This window comes from Pseudopodoces humilis, chromosome 3 (assembly GCF_049639895.1).
Source record: "Pseudopodoces humilis isolate 2021_Gansu_Grassland_sample_001 chromosome 3, ASM4963989v1, whole genome shotgun sequence".
Taxonomy (NCBI): domain Eukaryota; kingdom Metazoa; phylum Chordata; class Aves; order Passeriformes; family Paridae; genus Pseudopodoces; species Pseudopodoces humilis.
This window is the reverse complement of record NC_142202.1, coordinates 70,249,163-70,270,516: the sequence shown is the minus strand read 5'-3', so window position 1 is coordinate 70,270,516 and position 21,354 is coordinate 70,249,163. Positions and strand designations below refer to the sequence as shown.

At 36.3% G+C, this 21,354-nt stretch overlaps 1 protein-coding gene across 3 annotated transcripts in view; it reads right to left on the bottom strand.

Moving 5' to 3' along the window:
• Positions 1-21,354, bottom strand: part of PDSS2 (decaprenyl diphosphate synthase subunit 2) — a 111,821-nt gene that overhangs the window by 24,012 nt on the left and 66,455 nt on the right. For all 3 annotated transcript variants that reach the window (XM_014248332.2, XM_014248333.2, XM_014248334.2), the window contains exons 3-4: positions 16,557-16,755; positions 180-254 (exon numbers count right to left, since the gene is read on the bottom strand). In XM_014248332.2, coding sequence (XP_014103807.2) covers positions 180-254; positions 16,557-16,755 — 274 coding nt within the window. The remainder of the gene's footprint in view (positions 1-179; positions 255-16,556; positions 16,756-21,354) is intronic.

Genomic DNA, 21,354 nt, shown 5'->3' with positions numbered 1-21,354 from the left:
TAGAAACTTCTATCAGAACTTACAGGTGTCATAATGATGTTACTGCTGAAACCCATTAGGACTAACTACTCTTCCTCCCTCTCCCTCCTTTCAAACAGTGAGAAAGTAATTGTATTTACAGTAGTCACACATTAATAGCGCCAAACACCTTGGGTACATAAATCTAGTGAAATTCTTACCTCAGATGATTTTGCGTTTTCATAATATATCCCTTGAACTAAGTCACCAATAGCACTTGAAATGAGTTCCACAACCTGCAAAAGAAAAGGAGACAAAGCCTTACATCTTTAATTATCACCAAATTGACTAACAAAGCTACTGCCAGATTTCCAGACAGATAAGCTACGAAGAAAGCTAATTGTGAAAGACTTCAGGATTTACTGAGACACATACTGTGATATGTCTCTGCTAAAACCTCTACTACAGTAACTCTTCTATCAAAGTTTTAAGTTAATATAAATGAAAAACAAGACTTGTTTTTCCTGCAGTGTGAACTATAGAGTGTATTCTCACAAGGACGTTCACAGAACTAATAAATCCCAGTTCATGAATATGAGACAGTACCTCATCTGGGCTTTGTTTTGTTTTGTTTTTTTCCTGCCAAGTAAATACTTCACAATACCTCTCCTTGGGAGCTGTTAAAATTCTAATCTTCGTGGCTAATACAGAAAAGTCAGAATCCATAGAAAGGTAACCTTTCAAACGTGATCATTTGGTATTCGGGTGCCCTGGGAATGCACTGTGGATGTATTTAGTGCATGGCCTGAGGCTCAGCTGTACCACATACACTGAAAGTCTGCAACACGGGAATGTTTAAATCAGATTTATCAATCTGTATTATCTTCAGGGTTCAGGCTTTTTATTTTATTCAAGTGAAGCCTAAAAATCTGAACTTGATCCAGAATGTAAAACAAGTAGTCCACGGTCTCCCTGGAACTACTGTAAAATTTGAAGTTGCGCACATGAACTGTCTTAATTGGAACAAAATACTCAGATTTATTGTAAAATTAAATGCAGGCATTTCAAATAAGCACACCTTAAGGCTACCTCTTTCGTTGCTCACAAAGTTTTAATTTTTTGAATGTTTAATTTCCTATGCATATGAGTCTGTATCTGATTCTTATTTTGCTTCCTAAAATTCAATGTAGTTCTTATTGAATTAAAAGATTTAGTTTCAATTTTTATAATTCTTGTAACTGAAGACAAGAAGTCAAGTGATAAAAGCCCTAACGGAAAGATATTCTAACATTTAGGCATTCTTTATTTGATAATAAAACCACATTGGTATGCTAGTTTTGAGTACTAGCAGAAAGATTGTGTTTTCTTTTTTTTTAAACACTGGTTCATATACATATTCATATACACACAGCAAGCGCTAACTTTAGAAATGGTGCTGATTAAAAGTCATGTTTTTTCTTGCAATGCATATGGGTTAATTTGCAAGACCTACAAAAACAGCCTGGAAAAAAAAAATAAAAAAAAAATCACATTACCCTTTAGGAAACTAGACACTGAAGAAATATTGTAGCAACATGAGCTTTGAAGGAACTGAAAGGACAATGATCCTACAGTGTTACCAGATGTGTTGAGTTATTTAAGGGGGGAACAGAGAAAATGAGGGGCGCTTTTTTTTTTTTTAAACAACAACCCTCCTCCCCAGCCCCCCCCCCCCCCCCATTTTTTTTTTAAGGTATCAGATAAGCCTTATTCCCAAATCCAGGAGGACTGAGTATCGCCAATAGGTCTATGAAAGTCTGTAACTAAATGCCCAGGATCAGATTGTATTACAGTTTATACAAGCAACATCCCAAGATTCTTCTGATGGCTAGGACACATAATACAGATCAATCACTCACTCAAAAATGTTATGGTTTGTGAAATGGTCTGAGCTCAGAGACCTACACTGGTAATACGAAGAGGAATTTACAAAGACACAGAGTCCTACTCTAAATGTCAAAGTGATAGTATGAACTTTTAACAATGCAGCTGGCTCTGGATAACTAGACCTTTTCCCCTCTTGCCTGAAACTCTAGACTGAGCAGGACGCTGTTTTGGGGTTTCTTTTTTCCATCTCTCCTCCTTCTTTTTAGTGCAACTCTACTCTCAAAGGCAATTTTAACTGACTTAAAACAAGCTTGGTGAAACATTTGTGAACAATTGTACCTCTTCCTCTTAGAGTTTATAAAACATCTTAGGAGAATTACACATCAACTATTTAGAAAAATCCTTATTATATTAAATACCATTTAGTGACATATTGAGCACTATATGTTAGTGAGAATTCAGTACTAATATTACCCCCCTTCTTTCTAAATATATATCTATATATTACTTTTAAGGTAAATGTAAGGCTATACAGATCACTACCAAGAATGAAATTCCAGTTTCAAGAGCACAGTGGGATGCTTGCATGAAGCTCTGTTACCTCACCAACTCTTAATCTGATCTATGAAAAGCATCTCCTGCTTAACATCAGTGGCCTAGGGTCCTGAGCAGTGGGGAAAGAAATGAGAAACGAGGAAACCAGGCAATTTTTCTCTGCATCCCAAAACGACAGAGGAAGAAAAATTATTACAGATCAGTAGGATTCATGAAATGATACACTGTCTAGCTCTTATGTAGCACTTTTCATCAGAAAATTTGAAAGCAATCAACATCTCCTGTTAAATTTATTCCCTACTGTTTTATATAAGGGGAAAATGGCAACAGTGAACTGATTTTCCAGAAAAATCATGCAGAATGCCAGCGAAAGAGCAGAAAGCAGTATCTGACCTGTCTTCGTTCTCATTGCTGCCTTTCTGCCTGACCAGTGCTGACATTTCTGAGATGTAAGTCTGAGGAGGAAGAAAGTTAGATGAAAAATGAAGTGCTCTCAACTGCTTCTCTTCTCATTTGACAGTTGAGCTCCATTTTAAAAAGGTTCAGAGATGAGGAAAAAGAAGGATTGCCAGAATTAGTGCTTGAAAACAGCATCTCAAAAGAGACCAAAGGCAGCCTATTCATAACCACTCTTCCCACTGTTTTCTACTCTTCAACATGTTTTTGAGAAGCCTGGTTCTTCATAGGTACTTGGGATGAGCAGGAGCAACCACACATTGAGAGAAAACAAACTTCCACTCTATTTTTCATTTTCCACTCTGCATCTGCATCTTCCAAAGTGCTGTTTTCTGCTCCTCCGCATGACTGGGTATGGCCCAGGGGATGACCTATTACTTGCAGGTGACAAATGCACATGCAAGTGATTTCACACCCTTTAAACACGTTTTGCAAGTAGTTCTGCCAGTGCCCTTTTTTTTTTCCCCTAAGGAGGTATTACTTCAACATTTTTTGTAGGGATGTGATCTGTTCTGCTTTTTAAAAGTCAACACAAAGGCCAACAGTTTAGGATGAATACAGGGAAAAGGGATGGATTGTTAAAGCTAAAATCTCTCCCACTATTTAGGCAGACTAAATGTATAACATGATGTAAATTCTGGACACAACCATTGCTCATTCTACAGCAAGGTAGAACACACGCTCTGACCTCTCAAATTCATTCAAATGCGAAATATTCCAAAAGACTGTGCTGTGTTTCAGTCCCAGAAGAGTTCTGTAGGGTTAAAGATAAGAAATTTGGTGAAAATTAATTTACCCTTTTCTGGTGCAGTAACTTGTTTATCAAAAAGGCACAGCTTTACCCCTTCAATACTCTCTATATTTATTTTGAGTCTAATTACTGAAGCTCAAAATTTCTATATATTACTTGAAGAAATAAATAAAATGTTGATAATTCGCTCAGTTCAGATAATTACTCAGGACATCCAACCAATCACTTAATGAATATCCTCCTTCATTTTCCTGAAGTCAGAATTTCATGAAGTTTCATGAGGACTTATCTATAAGAGTTCAGAATTCCCAAAGCATCATACATGGTGTCACAGAATAGGGCCACATGTTCACTGTTGCAGGTACAGTTGCCCAGTTCACCACTGCAATTGACCATCGTAGAAGATTCAACTCTTGTCTTTTCAACAGAAAAAGAGGTGTGTTTTAATGGAAGTGAAACTCTATGTTAGAAGGAATGCAGTGAAATCACACAAAAGAAGACATTTTGGTAGAACACTTTCTCCAGAGTTAAAAGATATGATTCAGACTCTATCAAGCACAGTAAAAAGAATGGATTCCAAGCCCCACTCATCCACAAGATTTTTAAACAACCTGGATGAAAAGACAACATTGGTGCCATCAATTCAGCAACTCCAGCACTTTGCTCTCTTCAGTTGTCTTCAAAATACTTAGTTTAAAGTATACTGCAACATAACACCACTTACAGTTTTTTCCCTGGTTTTCCTTCTAATTTACAAAAGGAATGAATCTGAGCTCCATTCAAAGAATGGTCATTTTATTTTAAACTCTTAAACAGCTGAAATGGAATTGATTACACAGACCACTCTGTTTCCGAGTAGTAATGTGGTGCCTCGCCAGACTCTATCGGGTATTTTCAATGGAAACATCATACAAAGGATGAAACTCTTGTGGGAAGACGGGAAACAGCACTAGGAAGGACACAGGACTGGGTATATCTTTGTTCTTCATCCCTCACAACTTCTATTTGACAAACCTCCTTAGCTTTGCCAAATTCCTTCCGAGAAGGACCACAAGTAATTCCTTCCATCTTATGTTGAAACAGTATCCTTTCCTCACACATCTGCTCTGACAGACCCTAATCCTTGCTGCTGATGTGCAGATTTGAAAACGCAGCAGGACTTCTCCACACAAATAAAGAAGAAAATTAGATGGTCAAGAACCTTCAAATATACATATAAAAATTCCTTCAGCTTTCATTCCTTCCCCCCAAAAGCACTAATTTGTAAAATACTCCAACACTCAAAAAATTCCACAGAAAGCCCTTAAATATTCTCATGCATTTGACCCAGCAACATTGCAACACTAGGAAGCTAAAGACAAAACTCAGCAAAGAGCTGATTTGGATTGTTCAGTAATGCCTAAAAAAAAGGGGGGGCAGGGGGAGCAAGAGCTGTAAGTAGTTCCAAGAATAGCGAGATTCAATTTTCTTTCCTGCTGATCTCCTCAAACATCATTAGTCATACAGGTAACCAGGTGTGCCAGCCTACAGAATTTTTTTTAAAATCTAATGTTTATTGAATCCTATTGGATTTCTTGTTTGAAACTGTCTTGAGCTTTACTGTTTCTTGTACCTGGCTCTCTCTTAGTAGTAAATGCACAGAGAGAACAGTGATTTGCTTTTCCAGCATGCTTTAAGTCTTGGAAAACTAAGTTATGGTTTTCTTCATTCTGTTAATGATGAATTAGTAGCAAACTATGATATAACAATACAGCGTAAACACATCACCCAACCCCTTTTTACTTGTTAAAAAGGTGCTTCTAAGACATAAAAAATAATCAGCAGCCATCAATTTGAAAATTGCTAATATTGTTAAATATCTACCTTACGGTCAGTCTGCCTTAGGGATTTTCACGAGCGTTAAGTTACCCTTTCTATGATGATGCAGCACTATCTACAGAATTGGATTTTCAGTGTAAAGACTTTTAGTGCATAATTCAGTCATTTTCCTTAAGGACAATATAACCAACAGAAGAATTATCATTTTCCTTGTCTACTTCCACACACCTTACAGTTTCTTAATACCTTTGCAGATCCACGGCAGCAGATCCTTGCACTAAAGTACTCAACAATTGTTGCTGAGTGACCCAGGTTAGAGAAACACTTGATTGCTTCAGCTTGACCCTTTTGGATGGGTAATTTCACTACAACTTTCTTCTATATAAAACAGTGAACAAAGAAGGTATCGTGACTACAGGGTTCTGTAGATATAAACCCCTCTCCATCCGTAAAGGGACCATGGTTATAAAACGCTGCTCCCAGTCACGCTGCTGCAGACAACCAATGAACAGCAATGCTCACAAATTAAGTAAATAACACAAATTGTACCTGCAAGTAGCATTTACTATTTTGAACAGTCTGTACCTGAACAAATGTGAATCAGAAGACCATTTAGCATCTGATGGATGGACTGAACAAAGCTGCAGATATTTGTTAAACTAACAAATCAACAACCACCTTTACCAGGGGTAGCAGCAAACAGATTCTAGGCTTCAAGTGAAATGTTGTTGAATTTCAAAACACTAATATTAACAAACAGTTACAGTCCATCCAGAAATTCAATATTCTTGCTAGCCACCAAAAGTCAAATACATCAGCATTTTGATTAAAAATACAATTAAATCATTTATATTACTGCTAAAATTTTATGCATTCCACCATATTATTACACTGAAACCACTCCAGATGTTAAGGCACATTTACAAAAAATTTTACCATGGAAAGGTTCATTTTAAAGACAAGCTTTACAGCAGTGGAAAGAGAGGGGAAGATATATAATCTATTGCCCTATTTACATGGCACATCTATTTTAGCCTCTCCTACAGTACAATGGGTATAAACACCTGATGGGAAGGCATGTAGAAGAGGGAGCCAAATTCTCCTCAACAGTGCTCACTGATAGGATGAGGCAACATGCACAAATGAAAACATGAAATGCTATCTGAATACAAGAAAACAGTCTATTGTGAGGGCATACAACAGTGGATGAGGTTGCCCAAAGGGGTTACAAAGTTTCCATTTTTGGAGATACCTAAAATCTGTCTGGACATAGTCCCGGGCAACTTTCTCTAGCTGACCCTTCTTGAACAGGGGCTTTGGAATACATGATCTCCACAGGTCCTTGTCAGTCTCAACCATTCTATGACACCAGCAGCTGCTGCAGAAGGACCACAGCTGATTTTACACATTTACATCTGCAGCACCAATAACAACTTTCCTCATTTTAGAAATACTACAATCTAGGTTACTGTGCTGGTGACAAATACTCTTTTAGGTAAGAGTTAAGTTTACTGATTGTAATCGGAATACATTTCCCTATTATAAATAGTTACATTCTTGGGAGACTAAGAAGAGCCAAGCAGAATAATCTTAGATTGTTATCGCTATTGCTAACAGCTTTGAATTGCAACCAAATCATCACAAAAATATATTTTCAGTTTTTAAAAGTGTATTGCCTGTTGAAGCCATACTCCAGGTGGACAGCTGACTATATACTAACCACTGTAACCTCCAGTCCTGCAAAACTGCATATGAACTGCCTTGACATGAAAATCCACCTCTAGAACCAAATATCCCAGGCATCCAAAGATGAAAGTTAGTATATAATAAAAACACAAAAAAAAGTCTGTTTCAGATAATATTGGGATAGCACCCAATTCATCCAATACAGATCTCATTGCTTTTTATCCTTCTATGCACTCTCAATAGGAATCCTACTATGTTTGAGAAACAGATTTCAAATAAAGCCATGAAAACAAAACTTGTGATCTTCCACTCCAGCTATAAAGAGAATGAAGCTGACATTGCAAATATCACTTCTGGAGGACATCACCTCAGAATCATTAGGTTAGAAAAGACATTAAAGATCATTAAGTCCAAACTAAACCCATGATTGACAGGTCCACTGCTAAAAGATGTCTCTAAGTGTCACATTCACACATCTTTTAAAGATCTCTATGCACGGTGACTCAACCACTTCCCTGTGCAGCCTCTTCTAGTGTTTTTGTTGAAGAAATTTCACCGGTACTCTCATTTCATGTACCTGTTCTGTGAAAATTTATTTTCATTTTACAATTTGTGTAAGGGCTAGAGTTATTTAGCAACAAATTCCTCCATGATGCTTATTCACAGCTGTGAAAGAAAAAGGTGTAACAAACATCTCTGTTTAAGGAAGGCAGGCAGTACCAATACCTATTGTAACTTAGTGGCGAATGAAGTAGCAGAACTGCTGGCTCTTGAGAGCCCTTTCCCACACTATGCATCTCAAGCAGAATAAAACCTCATATACCCAAAAGGTTTCATCACTTCAATTTCTTAGAATAAATTTTGTTTTCTTTTGAATATCTATTTGCTACATATTCTGGCATTGATTTTGGATAAATGTTCTTGTTAGCAGTGACACAAATACTAAATACAGACACTTTTGAATGTTTATCTTAAATCTTTCAAAGGCAATTTCTCTGAAAAGTGAGGGGGTTTGACTTTAAAAAACAAGAAAACCTTTTCTTTCAAAATTTGGCTTTAACATTCAATTAAATTTATATATATATATATATATATATATATATATATATACATATATATATATATATATATACATATGTAATATGCACATATATATCTCAAAGCCTGTAAATATTTTTGACTCTTGAAGTATTTATGTTCACCACTAGACAACTGCCAATACAGTGCTGTACATTAAGGGAGCAAACATAAGAGGAACAGACCCCAACTACCCAAAACTCATTTGCCAGGTATAGTGATCGTCTTGAGATGTTGAATGACCTTTGACTTTCATCAGATTCATCTTTTCTTCAGTTTTGTTAGTTTTTATCTCCTTCCTCATTGATGTTTAGTCATCTCTGAAAAGCCCAGTCTTTCATACAGATGGCAGATCTGTATTTTCCAGACCATTCTGTTAATTACGAGGTGAACAGCAGTTCTGTAAGAAAAAGAATTACTAAACCAGGTGTTAGAAGCAGCTGTGCAGTTTACCTCCAAGGAAGACAATATTTACCTGGAATAATGACAGGTATTTGGTTCATGAATTCAAGCAGTAAACATTGACTTCAGTCTGCTAGGCAGACCAGAGGAGCAGAAAGACATGTCTGGTTGCTACCATGAGGAAGGTGAATTCAGATGTAAGTTGAGGAAATTGTTAGTGAGATGATTCAGAGGCAAGAATATTGCATGGACTTTGTGCAGATTGGTGTAAGGATCTTTGGTAGGCCACTGAAAAGTCATCACAACTGAATGGAAAACTTCCTGAGACTGTCAGTTGCTTGGTCAGTGTGACACTGAGGCAGAATCACAAATACTCATAATTCTGTGCTCAACAGCAACACGCCTTGATGACTTAAAAATATTCCTGCAGTGTATTTTTGGGAAAGACTTTAATCCAGACTTGGTGATACAACCATACCTATGATGATATATTCTGCCATCAGTCTTAGTTTCAATCTTTCCATGTTCTGCAACAATTATTCTGCTACAAGGCACTGTTTGTAAGTCACAGACATCCATGAGGGAAGTGGCAGAAATCACTCTTTCTTTTTGTAAGTATTTTTTCATGCAGAAGTGGGAGGACAGAAAACAGATTGAAATCTAAACATAAAATTTTCCAGTAGTGCCATGGCCAAGAATCACAGAAAAATATACTCTTTCCATGCAGGCATATACTAACCCCTGTGGAGTCTAACTTGGGAAAGCTTAACATAAGCATTAGCTTTATAAACCAGTACAGGTGCAAAAGGCCACTAAGGTAAAGGATAAACCTATTTGAGGAATGCACTGATTAGGAATGAAGGCAAAGTTAAGCAGTTTTAATCCCAAAACTGACATTCATTGCAATGCAACAGGACTCTTACTGATCTAGAAGGAGACTGTTTCTAACATTATCACAATTACAGATTAAGTCTAATTTTTAGAATTTTAATTGAATTAAGTTAATAAGCTATGTCACCTAATCCTCTAATTTAACGTCTCTAAAAGATTATTTTTCAAACATATAACCACAGCCATTAGATTAATGAAATTTTACAAATATTCAGTTATATTACTGGTTACACATAGCAAAAGTAAAAAAGAAAAAATCCTGTGAAATATTCAGAAAATTGAATGCTTCATTTGCTCAGGTGTTATTTTAGGGACTAGTTCTTGAGAACAATGGCAAAAGATGCACTTGCTAAGAAACTGTTCCACAGACACAAGCATCAAAAGAGACAATGAGAAGAGCACAATGCAGTAATCATCTAGCATCATTCCACAGTTTTATCATCATTATCAATATCATAAAAGGTGTTGTCTCTAAAGACAGCAGAAATGTTAGACAAAGTTTTACAGCACTAGTATGGGAAAAATTTGATTACCAGGTACTGATTCCAATGGATTTTAACCTTTTATCTCTTACATATAAGATTTTTTTTTCCCCTTTAATGCTTCAGTAATTTTACTATTATAAAAATTGCCTTTTTCCTACCAAAGGAATTTCACATGTCACTAAAACTTCAGTAAATAAATCTTATTAAAAATCGAATATTTGAGAACATTTGGAAGAAAAAGCAATACATGTCCATTAAATGAACATAAAGTTTGTTTCAATTACCATCTCTTCTATGTTTTACTTTACACTAAATGAAATCTAATATTACCTCAAAGGGTATGCAAGTTAGTACTTTTTGGTGCCATCTAAATATAATAATTATAATAAATAATACTTTTCTTCATTATGATTCATACATAAGTATCAATTATTATGTATTTCTCAGTACTTAAAAGTATGTTTGCATTCTCCAATACAAATCATGCTAAGATGTATGACAATATTCAGTATGTATCTCAAAATTTTAAGATACAGAACTGCTTATTTAGGGTTGCCTAAGGAAGATCTTTATTATGTAATAATTCAATCATGTTAGCTATGTTGCCCTGTGTCATCTCCCATTAGTTTAAAGGTTCAAAAACATTAGACTTCTTTCTTGGTTTTCTTCTCCCCCAATATCCAGACAAAGCAGTGTTTCTTAAGTGTACTTTGCCATAAATCAGAGCTCTTTGAACTTATTTCTATTTTTCAGTAGACTCTGGTTTTGAGACACACCCCTGTGGCACTCTAAAATACTAAATTAAAACAAAAATGTTCAACAATACAGATACTATCCTACTCTCCATCTTGTCCAGTACATCATCATCAAACAGTGCCTCAGGGGAAGTTTACAGCAAGACAGACATGATAAAGTGCTTCAGAAAAGCTCTTTATTCAGCTCTCTACATAAAAAGTTGAAGGGGTTTTTTTTTCTTCTTTTTTTTTTCCCCTCAAGAAGACAAGATCACTATCAAACTATAAACTGTCTCTTAATCTATTTTGATCTAATCTGGTCTCTGCTTCTTACCAAATTCCTGTCACCTAGCTGCTCTGTAAATTGATAATTTTCAAGATACTCATCTCCAACAGCAGCTTGTATTAGAGAAGAAAAATAAAGTCAATATGTGAGCAAAGGCAAAAAGTTAAAACCAATTAAAAATACATAAGAAAGAGGTTTTATCACCAGCTACAGTTTTCTATATGAATACTGTAACTGGGAGCAAACACATTAGTTCTGGTTCCCAACGTTTCTCCATAATTTTTTCATCCTGCCCTCTTTGATCAATAAAGCTACTGAATCCCAGTAGGCAAATTCAGATTATAAAGGTCTCTGTTTATTTTAAGTAAAATATAATAAAAATATATGCTACAAATATACTTAGCAGATATTTACAGTTCGTATCTTCCACCAGAGATAACAAAGAAGAATCTCTTTCAAAATAATTTTCACAGCTCTGAAAATAACACATCTCAACTACATTTATGAAGGAGGACCTTCTACTTACTTCTAACAAAATGAGGCACTGTTCTAAGGGATGGTAATTTGAATCTATTACAAGTCAGTAGCTGCTAATGGTTGCCTTTACACTGGCAACTATTAACATTTCGTTTCCATTAAAAAAGGGTATTTCTTGGCAGATTCGTGATAGGTCTTTTTTACAAGTTTATGTTCTTCTCTTGAAATCGTCCAGGGAAAGGAAAAGTCTGATACAAGTAACACCATTGTTAAATGACATATAAAAATTAAAATTGTAGATTCTACCTGATTGTCAATGATCAAAAATGTCAATTTACATCGAAAGAGCAACTGGTGTAACTTCAGAAAGAGGATATTCTCTGTATCCTTCACTGGACGCCAAGGAACCAAGTTGCTTAAGTTCCAAACTGAGCCTTCCCCACAGGACCACAACTGACGCTACAGAAGTAGAAATCATAGCTCATGATAAACAGCTCTTATGTGAAGTGCAGGGCACCTTCAGGTGGTAGCAACAGGAAGATATAGGAAGACTTACATGAGTAACTTATTGATGTTTATGTAAACACAAGGTTTATTTGATAAATAACACACTTATGCCTTTAAGAATATATAAACTTAACATAAGGAAATAGATCCACTATATAAGTACTACATCTGTGCTACTGTTTATTTATGAACAAATAATGCTTCATAAAACAATGCTCTACAATGTGGTCTTCTGGCAGAGCTCTGCATTGACAGACAAGATTCTTAAATCGAATTCCAAGCTTTCAGCCTGTAGATTTTGAAGTGTTTCTGTGAAGAGTTTCATCATTTCAAGAAGAATTTACCGAATTACAGTGGGGAAAATTGAGTCAATTCTTAACATTTCAGTAAGAACTACAGAGAACACTACCATAACACATACTTCAGGCTCTTGGGATAGTCTCTTTCTTCTTTTGGGGAACTTTATTTTTAGCTTGGTATACGTTGAGTTTTGGAGGTTTTGTTTTGGTCATTTGGCTGGTTTGTGGGTTTTCTTTCTTTAAATACAAAGGAATGTCTTATCAGTTTATGAAGTTGCAAGAAATGCATTTGCAGATTATTTTATCATTTTCTAGGCATAGTACTAAAATTCACCATTTCAACCTTCTGAAGTTCTATGCATCACTCTCTTTAGAGTGGAAGAGCATCAAAATTGGTTTTAATTATGTCTTTTAAGCACCTTGTCTATAGTTTCATAACACAACTGATGATTCAGATGCTCAAGGAAGCACCAGCTCCAAAGCTGTGACAGACTTCTTCCAACTTCTCTGTTATAAACACTGAAAAAGCACATTATTTGATAATATCATGGTCAGTATCCACATTTCAGCTGTGGTAAAATGCCCATATCTCACATTCACACGACAGGTGACAAAAATGCCAATGATGTTTGTTACTTTTGCTGTGTTTGCATCTGAATACCAGCCTAAAAATACTATAGGAAGTACAGGTTACTTACACAGAAATCAAAGACAAAACTAACACTTTTTGCTAGCAGAGTCAAAGAAGGACTTTCATTCAAAAGATTTGCTTTTAGCAGTTTCATCCCCACATCCTTGGCTAGGCAAAGCAAGATAACAAATGTTAAAGATGTACTGTCTTCAGATGGCAACAAAGCACCACCCATTAAACAGATCATTTTACATTTCTTAATAATTTATTAGCACATTTATTTAAAACTGCTTATGGTCACATACCCCACAGGATAGCTGGGAGGTACCCTATTTTGTTAGGCAAAAATAATTCCCTTTTCATCACTTCCATACCTACATGTTTACAATGACTTCCACATAGATATTACATGTATCTTGCCATGATCCTAGTATCAGAGCATTGCAACCTCAAAATGAGAAAACCTATCAAAATAACCCTGTCATCCCATATAAACACACCCCTACCCAATAACTCAGCACATTAGCACACATTACTGCATCATTAGTTAAGTAGCAAAACACAAACATGCCCTTCCCTTGCCAAAGGGTCACCATTTCACTGCTAATATAACAAGTACTAAAATTGGTTTGTGAACCAATTCATCTTTTGGCTCAATTCTGTTCTAAAATCCATGGATTAGTAATAAACAATCTGCTACAGGATGCAGTTCTGAAGTAAGGTTTATCCATATCATTCTCAACTGACAACGTAATTTATCACTGCAATCAGCAGGCCAAGAAGAGCCACCATCCAAAAGGTTAGTTTATATACAGTGATCAAAAAGTTAAAGTGAATGTATAAAGGAATTGTTAACACATGATCTGATCAATCTAATGCCTTGTACTGTAAGGGCTTTTGAAGAAATTAATGCTCATTTTCAATGTTTTTTATTAACTTTAAAGATGTAGAACTTCATTGTGATTAGAAATACGCAGCACCTGCCCTTCAATATTTTAAGTCTCAGTTGATATTAACTTTGTATTCATAATTAAGGTATCATGATTTCACAAAGCAGAAAAATGAGAATGTTTTCTTCTGAATAGTTATGTGTTCAAAAAACAAAATTTGCAGTGATTTTGTAATCAGCAGAGTTTACCTTAGAGGAGGCTTTCCGACATTTCAAGAAATCTAGAATCCTTGTACCTCAGAGATCAAAAACCATAAAACCCAAAACACCACCCAAAAACCTCCTTTATCATAACTTTAGGAAACTTATGAGAGGAATGAGCACTAGTTTAAAAGAAAACCCCAAAAACATAAACCCTGAGCCTTGATTCTTGTTAACATCATTACGGTTATATTCCATAACAGTAGCAAGAAGAGGAAAATTACTCTGAATTAACAACAACAATTCCTATATTTAATGTTATTTAAAAATCAAAGTGTTACCTAAGGCAATTACCTTGCAGCCTTTTAATATCTACAGGGAAAAGCCTAAGGGAAAATAATTGACTTTGCTAATTTTACCCTTGGCAATTATAAAATAGCTCTGCATTTCATTACGACTACAGAATTTCACATCTAATTGTCAGCCCCGAGAGAAGCAGAGAGATAAATGCATCATGCACAAGCTCAGACAGGAATTTAACAGCACAATAAAATTATCCTGGTAGCAGTGAGTTCAGTTATGTTAAAACCCCCTTTAATTTAAATTCTAGTCTATACAGTAGCTATGCATGTCTATGGAGGCTATAGGTACCCTGGTCAGTACCATGCATGATAAAATGTTGTTCATTTCATTAGCCAATTTGCTAAATGCCAGCAAAAAAAGCAGTACTGTGATTTTTACTTTTTACATCAAAGAACACAAAACATTATGAAGGAAAAAAGTCACAGTTATTTCACACTGCTAAAAAACAGATGCCAGATTTGAAAATTCATCATTTACAAAAGAATAAATACAGTATGTTTAAATCATTGCACCTGTCAAGAGATTTCTATAGCTTGTACTTCAATTTTTCTAACTTTGCTGGTAGGGTTAGACGTATGAAAAAGAATAATTTACTAAGTCAATCAGTTTCCATAATGGCATCCCACTTATCGTATGTAGAAGCTATGAAAGTATTTAGATGTCAGAAAAATGAAAAAAAGTGCTAAAATGTTTTGGCAGAATTTTCCAACATGCAGTATAATGATTGCTTTAAAAAAAAAAAAAAAAAAGTATTTCTTTGCACTTGTGCTTCATTTCGCTGTAGGCTTGTTTCCTGGCAAGTCTTCAGGGATTATACATTCCTGCTGCAATACTTAATGATGTACTAAATGCAAAGTAATAGTTGCTACATTTTGTAGAAGTTTCCTCTTATGTTGAAACAGAAAATTGATGTAGGGTTAAATCCTTTGGTCTGTCTTGAGAAACTTACAGGGTACTAAAAAAAATGAACTGACACAAATGAATAATAATTACTAAAATCAATTACACCCCATTTTGGTTATGGTATTTAATTTTTTTTTTCTAATACTTACTCCAAGTTAGCACCATAATGGCTTAACCCACTATTCCAGTAGACTGACATCTAATTTTCTGTCTCTTCTCTTGAATCTCAGCTCTGTGGTAGAAAATGACACCACTTCTGAGAGAAACTGTCATACTCATGATCAAAGGAGTACAGAAATACTCAAATACCACTACCATCAAGGAGATTTAGCATGAGAATCTAAAAAGGTAGACTCCTTAGGCTCACAATTACAGCTATGCTGATTATTGACAATTGCACATGACAAACATTTATTTTACGTTACAACATGGCAGCAATGTTGAAATGTATGAAAAGCATCTCTGCAAAAAAAGGACTGTTTCCTCTTTCCATTGGAATGGCACACTTAGCTCTTCAGCCATACACACAGTTAGGTGTTACACTGGGCTGGCACAGGGATGCCCAGGAATCTCTCTCCACCACAGAAAGTTTTAAGAACAAGCTAGATAAATGTGGATCAAGAATGATTTTGTGTAGCTGATTCTATCTGGCAAAAAGAAGAACCAGCTAGAGAGTAGATCTCTTAATGTCTCCATCTGTCTCATTTTCTAAGATAATACATAAACATAACTTGTTTGTCATTACAAACATCTCCCTGTAAAGTGTCAAGCAGTTTGGCTAAGCAGTTGGACCACAGCTGTCCTTTAGAAGCCAGGACATCCATGTTAGTAGGGCAATCCAATATCCAGGTGCATCCAAATCCCTAACAGTATTAGAAACAAAAAGTCACCTGAGACAAAGCAGTAAAGCCTTTTGCTCCCCAGAGAAAAGACAGAAAGCCCTTCACAAAGCACAGAGTAGAAGAAAATAACAGACCAAACATGTTTTCAGCTGGCAGTTTACCAGAGGTGTTGTAGCCTGACATGTCATGAAAATGCTACTGCATATGCCCTAAATTCACCAAATTAACCACCCATCCATTACTACAGTGCTTCAGAACTTACACTAAAGACCTCAACACAGTAATTCCATAGCAGAGTGCTAAAGATGTTCACAGCACAGCAGCCTGTCAAATTTACAGCTATAATGGTAAGCATGTTGATTTTTAAATGATGTTCCATATATACATATACAACTGCTGATTCTTTTAGGGGGCCTCTCTTTCAAAATACTTGCTAATATTTACTTGCTTTGTTAGTAAAGGAATTTTATTCTTTTTACCTTGGTATTCTGCAACTGTGCAAGGCTTGTGCAAGCATTTGCCAGAAGAAAATCTCCACTCAAAACAGCCATTTTATTCCCAAACTGCATATCCTTCAGTGGGCCATCACAGGACTTGAGCTCACCAATGTTTACTATGCCACGATGCACCAGAAAGGCAGTATGGATCAGCTCCGTTATCTCAGCCAGACTTCTTTGACTGAAAGAAAGAAAAAAGAAAGAAAAAGCATAATTATGTTTGATGCTATGAACAGAACAGAGATTCTTAGTGAAAATAAACTAACAACCACATGTGCTAAACAGGAATTTTATTAATTATCATGTAGCTCTTCTATGTACTTCTAGAAGCCACGACCAGGAGGTGTTAAACACAGAGAACTGTCACTAGTATTTCCAGGCAAGCCACAGGCACCACTTGGGAGAATGCTGCCCTTTGTTTGAATTCTTTCACAAAATAAAGCAAAATAATCAATATAGTCCTCATGGTGCTTTCTTTTTCTGTTTTGTCTACCAGAAGCTTGAGGGACACTGACATGAAGAAAATGCGAAGCAGAAAGTAATGATGGAAAGAAACAAAGGAGATATCAGCAGGGGAGTCCTGAGCAAGCCAATCCAAACAACGTAAGAACGCTACAGTCAATGACTGCTCAAATTAGAATTAAATTAATAACAGAATACCTTGCAGCTTAATAGTACCAAAGGGGAAGGGTTCAGGCAGGAGAGAAAAAACAGCAGAATGTTTAAGAACTGTGTATTAATGGTAAATGGTATTTCACTGGTGGCTGTAGTCAGAAGCAGCAAAGGTGACTATCTAGCAAAGGGGCCAATTTTATTGGATAGGTCTACAAACCACTTCTTACTCCAGCACAGTGTGATACATTCTGGGTTTAGGGGTTACAAATCCCTAAGAGAGGCTTGCCACAGAGGTTATTCCACAGAGGCTTGCTCTCTATTTTAATTTTTTTGAAAAGGCAAGGAAAGAGTCATTAGCACAGCCTTCTCCTCTGCCCCCCCGCGCCCAATCCAACCCTGCACAGTCCTCAACAGTGGACTGTCACTCCAAGAAGCCCAGAGATGTCACCTTTGCTCAGAGTGACAATGGGGTGTTGAATAGACATAATAACTGAGCAGGGACAAGAGAAGGGGAAAACAGAGCAATGCACTGGAGAATCTTTTTATTGCTAGATATACATAGGACTCATTCTTACAAAATCTTCAGCACATTCACATCTTCTCTGATTCAAGCAGTTCCCTTTATGCCATGGACATTTTACATATGAGCAAAAATGAAATCCATGCCCTCCAACTGAACAGATGACTAAAGGCTTTAAAGTTGTAATTAATTACAATGTAGTACAAAGGCATGTTGTACTCTTGTGCTAATTCAGAAGTGGCCAGGTACTGATTCATTGTGTAACCAAACTGTACCTTCATATACAAATATACCTGCTGGTACATGCTCAGGTTAGATTCTGCCTCAGTACTAGCACAGTGCTGAGCAAATTAATTCTGTTTCCTCTGGATAGTGAACATGTTCACATAGTGCAGTTCCAACTGCCCTAAACCATCTTAATCTAAAGTAACCTTCTGCCCCAAATATAACAAATATAACTGTGAATATAAATGTGACCTGTGAACAGCCCCAGCAGCAACTGTTTCAGGGCAGTGGTCAATGCCAATGGGCAAGAGGGAAGAGCTGGGACAGTCACACGGCCTGGGCAGGCACACAAAAGGCAGATGAGCTGAAGGGAGAGGATAAAGAGAGGTTCCCGATGTATTTTGCCATGCACAGAAAAAAAGTTGCCTTTATAATTCACAAATTGCTGGCTCCATGCAGACAAAAACAATTCAAAAACCAAACAGTCATTCTCCATGTAGACAATAAATCTGAAGGTTGAGGCTGCTTTTCAAAGACGTGAGTGAGGAACTCACACAACCCAGTCACAGTATTGTAATCATGCTTGGCTCGGCTCTAACAAAGGGTTAATAAAATTTCAGGCTCGGAGAAAAAGACTAACAAGACATCCCGATGCTCCTGCTGTCATTGTCAGGGCAGCCCTTGGAGGAAATGTCCGTATCAATTCGGTTTATCAGATGGACAGCTGATCAACATTAAACAGACTTGCTCTGGGCAGATTGAGCCGAGCTACCTGTTATGAATAGCAATGAGAGCCCTCTGCTCCCCGCTGCCGAGCTCTGCCATTTCCGACTGCCGCAGATCCCAGGACATATGGGGATCCCTAGTGACGGGCACATAAAGCTGCAGCTAACTCAGGCGACGGCTCATTTCCCCCAGCTGAAAGTAGGCATTAATATCCTGAGGAGACCAGGCCCGCCTCTGTGACCCCCAACTATTGAAGCAAAACAACGACTGTCCTATTTCTTCATTTAATAAGCTTTTAATGAAGGAAATCAAAATCCCCTCTTTGACTTCAGCATCGCTCTTCATGAAAAGGTTACACAAATACATCAGTGTCATGCTTTCCAAATGCTCAGGATCTGGATGTTTTCATTTCTTTTCCTATAATCCGTTTGTTCTTCAAATAGTATTCACATTATTTGTGCTAACAAGAACCGTATTAGGCAGATAATCTATGTCTAATTCTGATCTTACATATTGCTCTTCCACTCTCTATCCCTAGCAGACTAAAAATACCAGAATCAATGCTATTGCAGAAATCCCAGGCAATGCATTTTTTAATGCTTTTTGTGATAATCTCTACAATATCCAGGCACAATAACAAGCCCACAATGCCGCAGATACGGGAGGATCCTCCACACGACTTTGTAAAGACCAGTATCCAACAAATAAACACTGCTGCTACAAAGTTGCTGCTAAATGGCTGAAGAAATACTATACACAGCTTTCTCCATCTGGAATACAATTCAGTGAATAAATAATTTTGTATTTGAAAGCAGCAGATCCCAACACGCAAAAAAATAATGTTTTAGCAATACTGGACTTGGAAACGGCAATGGGATGACAAACTCTGACTGCTTCCACCCTGTTTTCACTCCAGAGTCCAAAGTCAAAAAAAAAAAAATAAATGAAGCAGCTGCCGTAAGAATTACCTGTACTTACCTTGGTACAAGGTACTACTGAGAAAATAGTCAGCATTTCTAAACACACAAAGTTCCTTAATGAAAGCATGCTAAGAATCAGCAAAGCTCACACTTCCACGCCTTTCACCTCTGAAGCAAGAACTCCATGCAAATCACAAAGTTCATAATTTCAAGTCCTACTCTAGAAAGAAATAATAGGATTCTGTAAAACATATGATAAAAAAGACATTTTAAATAGTAAAGTTGTATTGAACTTTAGTTAGTTTACCTTTCATTATCAGCTATCCATCAGAACTACACTGGGCTTCTCAAGGGATGACACGTTATGCAAAGAAATATTTAATACTTAAAATGTCATTTTTAGGCATGATATTTCACAGAAATGGGCCAAAGACTTAAATTACCCTCTAAAAATAATATTTGAAAATTTTTGAAGCAGTGGCAATGAACAAAGATAATGAAACTGATAGATCAAAAATTCTTTAAGAACTCTTATCATTGAAGCTTTGAATTAAAGTGACTAACAGTACACACCCAAGATTTGAACATTTTCTTTGTGACTGTCAATTCAAGAGTTTCCTTTCAATACAAAAAGGATTAATTTGGATGAAAAGCATTACATTCAGGATTAAAAAAAATTAAAAAAATATCAGCATCCATTCCATTTCAGTGACAACTATAATAATCTTCATATACACACACGAATTTGAAATAAAAAGAAATAGCGCCTTTAATGGAAAATTTCATATAAAAAAGCATTAACTAAAGAATTAAAGTAATTATTTCAGGTACTGACTATGTATTTGGGCAGCACTTGGTATCTGATTTTACTTTTTTTGTGAACAGTGAACAGAAAGAAAAGTTCTAGGAAGACAAGAAGGTGCTTGAACTATATTCAATGCCTTGTATGTTTTGAGTGCTAGCTGGTGCTACATCAAGATAATTCACTTAGTTACACAGCAAGGCAGGACAGTGATTTTTACAGTGCTTTTTCCCATTCACCCGTCAAAGTCAATGCCATGGTTAATAAACCATGATTAGAGGAACAATGCATAGTGTGTAACAAATAGCATCATAGTGATGGAAAGTCTCATTCACATCTTCTGTGTATAGTTTCTTTTGTAAGAAATTAAATGGCAGGGGGGCAGGTGTTTAAGCCAGTCAACATGTATGGCAGATGCTGTGATTTCACTAACAGGAAAAATTTTCAGGGTAAAGCAGCAGATTCGAGCAGAGCACCAAATATTCACCGCATTACCATGACTCGTATCTGTTAACCAGTAGAAAACATCTACCCACTCCTATCCCATAACCAGGTTAGAGACCAAGACTTTTGTGGTTCCTTCTACCTCGGTCCTAAGACACATGAGGAAAAAATAAATTAAAAGACATCAGGTCTATGAAGTTTCTTGATTATTTTGTTGATTAGCTTGTTTAACTGCATTCCTAAAAACCAGTTTATTTTTAAACTGGCTACATTTCCTACCTCTTTCATTTCCTTCACTTCCTAGTATCACAAAGTTTTTGAAGTAAAATTTCTACCAATGCTGCTTTATGTATATTTTGCTATTTATTTTTGAAAAGACCTTACATTTTCATTCTCTGTCACCCCCACCACTGATTATTGCTTAGGTTGTTTCCTGTAATTTGTCTTACTAAGATCTTACCTCAGCCCACTATAGGATTTGAAAATGTTTTCTGATTTTTAGTGGGCAGACATTCACTTGAACTTGGC